The 4145-nt window shown below is 41.5% G+C and overlaps 1 protein-coding gene across 1 annotated transcript in view; it reads left to right on the top strand.

The window, feature by feature from the left end:
* Positions 1–4145, top strand: part of Tmem41b (transmembrane protein 41B) — a 22155-nt gene that overhangs the window by 5057 nt on the left and 12953 nt on the right. The window contains exon 2 of the mRNA XM_026781107.1: positions 2797–2914. Coding sequence (XP_026636908.1) covers positions 2797–2914 — 118 coding nt within the window. The remainder of the gene's footprint in view (positions 1–2796; positions 2915–4145) is intronic.

Here is a 4145-nt window from a genome sequence, read left to right as displayed (position 1 = left end):
AACTCACAGAGATCCGCCTGCCTCTGCCTCCCGAGTGCTGGGATTAAAGGCATGCGCCACCATCGCCCGGCCAAAAAGCATTGCCTGCTCTTCCAAAGGTCCTGAGTTCAATTCCCACCAACCACATGGTAGCTCACAACCATCTGTAATGAGGTCTGGTGCCCGCTTCTGGTCTGCAGGCATACACACAGAATATTGTATACTTAATAAATAAATATTTTAAAAATTCTTTAAAACAAACAGATTATATTGCTATTAAACACTTTGAATTCATAGACTTTCTTCTCAGTGAAATAAGCTAAAACTTTGGACAAGTTAATTCTAGATGGTAGGTTAAAAAGTTTTACTTATTTATTTGAGGCTAGATGTGGCATGTGGGCTGGGACAGGTTAACTCTAGATGGTTGGTTAAAAGGTTTTTTACATTTATTGATTGATTGATTGATTTGAGAGTAGATGGGCATGTGCGTATGTGCCAGAACACAGTATTCCAGGGCATGCATGTGGAGATCGAAGGACAGTTTGCAGGAATCTGATCTACCTTTGCTTTTTTGTGGATGTCAGGGATGGAATTCAGGTCACCTGTCAGGTTTGGTGGCAAGTGTCTTCACCTGCTGAGTCATCTCCTTAGCCCTTCAGGTAGATTTAAAAGACAACAGGCATGATAAAAACTGCTTGCGTACTACTTAAATGAATAGCGTGTCTTTGCTTTGATGACAGCCCATTAAAACTGTTTCTCTGAACTCAGTATTTATGTGTTCTTCTTATTAATCTTGTTTTTTTTGAGACAGGGTTTCTCTGTGGTTTTGGAGCCTGTTCTGGCACTAGCTCTGTAGACCAGGCTGGTCTCGAACTCACAGAGATCCGCCTGCCTCTGCCTCCCAAGTGCTCTTCTTATTAATCTTTTGTTTTGTTTTGAGACAGGATTTCGGGGCTTTTCTATATAGCCCTGGCCATCCTAGTACTTGCCTCTGTAGACCAGGCAGGCCTCAAACAGAAATTCACCTGCCTCTGCCCCAAATGCTGGGATTAAAGGCAGGCGTGGGCTACCAAGCCAGGCCCTCTTATTTATCTTCTAAGACTACTTTTTTTTTTTTTATGTGATGTAACATGAAGGGGGCCTGCTTGTTGGGGGTTTCTGTCCTGCCTGGTACCCCCAGCTGTTTAGCCCCAAAGAAAATCACACAGAGATCTCCATAAGTTATAAAACTGATTGGCTCAGGGTACATATTAGCTCTTGTAGCTTATATTAACCCATTGTTCTTATCTATGCTAGCGGCTTAGTTCAGTACCTTTCTCAGCAGGGCAGCTCACATCTTGCTTCTTCCATCATTTCTACGTCCTGTTTGGTTTTCCTGCCTATACTTCCTGCCTGGCCAATCAGCATTTATTTAAAACATGATTGACAGAATACAGACAATTCTCCCACACCAATGTGACAAGAAAACCAAAACAAATTGCTTGTGTGTGTGTGTGTGTGTGTGTGGTTTTCTTTGAGGTGGTTTCCTTATGTAGCCCAGGTTTATCTCCAGTTCCCTATTTTCCTGCCTCAGTTTCCTAATTGCTGGGATTACTTAAGTGTATGCTGCCTGCCATATCTTACCTAGTCTTTTGTCCTAGGAACGAAAGTTACATTTTTTTTGTTTTCTTTTTTTTTTAAAGATTTATTTATTTATTATGTGTACAGCATTCCTTCCATGTGTGCCCGCAGGCCAGAAGGGGGCGCCGGGTCTCATTATAGATGGCTGTGAGCCACCATGTGGTTGCTGAGAATTAAACTCTCAGTCAGTGCTCTTAACCACTGAGCCATTTCTCCAGTCCCTAAAAGTTACATTTTTGATTAAGTTGTTTTAATACATACTGATGTTTTTGTGGCTTGTTTTGTGTGTTGTGTGTATGGTGTAAGCATGTGAGTGGGTGGATATGATCGCTTAGGCTCATACAGATAGAACCCAGAACACAAAGGTGCCTTCCTTTATTGCTCTGTGCGTTACTTAGTGAGTAGGAAGCTCCCTCTTTGGACTAGGCTGGCTGAGTCTGGGGATCAAACTCAGTTCTCATGTTTGCATATATGCACTCTTACTTGGCCATTTCCCCATCTCTATGACAACTGTTTTGTTTTTAAAGGTTAGTTTTATGTATGAGTGTTGGCTGCATGTATGTATATGCCCCACATGCTGGCACCTGTGGAAACTAGAAGAGGGAGGGCATCAGATTCCCTGGAACTGGGGTTTTGGATGGTTGTGAGTTACTATGTGAGTGCTGAGAACTGAATGAACTTTTCAGAACAGCAGCTGCTTCACCAGTCTCTGCTGCCCCATAGCTATCAATCCTTGAGCAGAAGTCTTGTTGTCTATCCCGAGCTAGCCTCAGACCTTCAGATCTTGAGAGTTGGGTTTACATGTTTGAACCGTCATGCCAAAAGTTATTTATGTATGTGTATGTGGTATGCACATGTTTGTGTGGGTGTGTGCACATGTAGAGGCCAGAGGTCAGTGTCAGGTATCTTCCTCAGTCTTTTGTTTGTTTGTTTTTTTGTTTTAGATGGGGCCTTACTATGTATCTCTGGCTGTCTACACTACGTGCACAAAGTTGGCTTTAAATTTAAAGAGTCTAGCCTGCGTCTGTCCCTTGGATATTGGAAGATGGCCAATAAGTGGTTCTTATAGCAGTTGAATTAATTGGTTTAATGTCATAGTTTTAGGCAAAAGTATGAATAGCTTTTGGGAGAAAAGGGTTTGAGGAAGTTATTAGCTTGAAATACGATTTATTTTAATTACACTTTTTTTTCTTTCAGACAAACCTTGTGCAGAAGCCGGCTCCGCAAGAATGTCACTCCTTATACTGGTGTCCATTTTCTTATGTGCAGCTTTTGTTATGTTTTTGGTATATAAAAATTTTCCTCAGCTTAGTGAGTAAGTATACAAAAGAGACTAAAAATGTCTATATATTTTAGAGGTGAAGTAATTTTTTTTTTTCCGAGACAGGGTTTCTCTGTAGCTTTGGAGCCTGTCCTGGCACTAGCTCTTGTAGACCAGGCTGGCCTCGAACTCACAAAAATCCGCCTGCCTCTGCCTCCCAAGTGCTGGGATTAAAGGCGTGTGCCACCACTGCTCGGCAAGGTGAAGTAAATTAAAAACTACCATTTCCTTTAGCAACAGAGCTATTTAAGGTGCTTGTGTATCAGCTCTAAGGATTATAGAATCCAGGAGTACCTTCCTCCCCTTTTGTTTTGGTTTAAACTCCCTGTTTTCACAAAGAATGACCTTGAATTTCTAGTTCCGCTGCCTCCACCTCCCTATGCCACCATACCAGATTTTCATCCAGGTTTTCTGTATCTTAAGTAAGCAGTTTACCAACTGAAATATGCCCCCCCACCCCTCTCCTCTCCTCTCCTCTCCTCTCCTCTCCTCTCCTCTCCTCTCCTCTCCTCTCCTCTCCTCTCCTCTCCTCTCCTCTCCTTTCCCCCTCCTCCCCTCCCCTCCCTCCCTTTCCCTTCCGTGAAACAAAATTAGAATTTATTAAGAAAAGGATGGGACAGGTGTGGTGGCACAAGCCCTTAATCCCAGCAAGCACTCTAAGGACAGAGGTTAGTCTCTAAGACTAAGACTAACAGAGGTCCTCTTGTTTCTGCCTCCTGAAATGAATTTGATTTTAGATCCTTTCTGGCTTTTTATAGAGGAATAGGAAATAAAGAGCTAATTTAAAGTAATTTTTGCATCCAATCTGTGTAGTAACATACTTACAGAAAATAATGTAGTTCGGTGCCTTTTCTAGTCTGCTCTTTTCTGTGTATTTGTGTATACATGTGTACACACTGCTCTAGAATCTTTCTAGTTTTAAATTTCATCAGCTCGAAGCCGTTTTAGTTAGGTATTTTTACAGTACTTAAGAAAGGTAGCATGCAGTTAGGTGTGGTGGTATAAATCTGTAGCCCAGCAAGTTAGCTACTCAGTCTGAAGCTGGAGGGTGCATCAGTTGATCCAAAAGCCCTAGGTTAGCTTAACATAAAAATGTGAGAAAAATAAGAAAGTATCATTCTGTCATTATCCTGCAATGAAAATGAACATAAAAGTTCATTAAATTCAAAGGTAACTCAATTTTATTATTTATTTAATGATTGTTCTTTTGAGTTAGGGTCTCACT

The sequence above is a fragment of the Microtus ochrogaster genome, chromosome 8 (assembly GCF_000317375.1).
Source record: "Microtus ochrogaster isolate Prairie Vole_2 chromosome 8, MicOch1.0, whole genome shotgun sequence".
NCBI classification, from domain to species: Eukaryota; Metazoa; Chordata; class Mammalia; order Rodentia; family Cricetidae; genus Microtus; species Microtus ochrogaster.
Note: the sequence above shows the minus strand (reverse complement) of the source record. Positions and strands in the feature narration are given on the sequence as shown.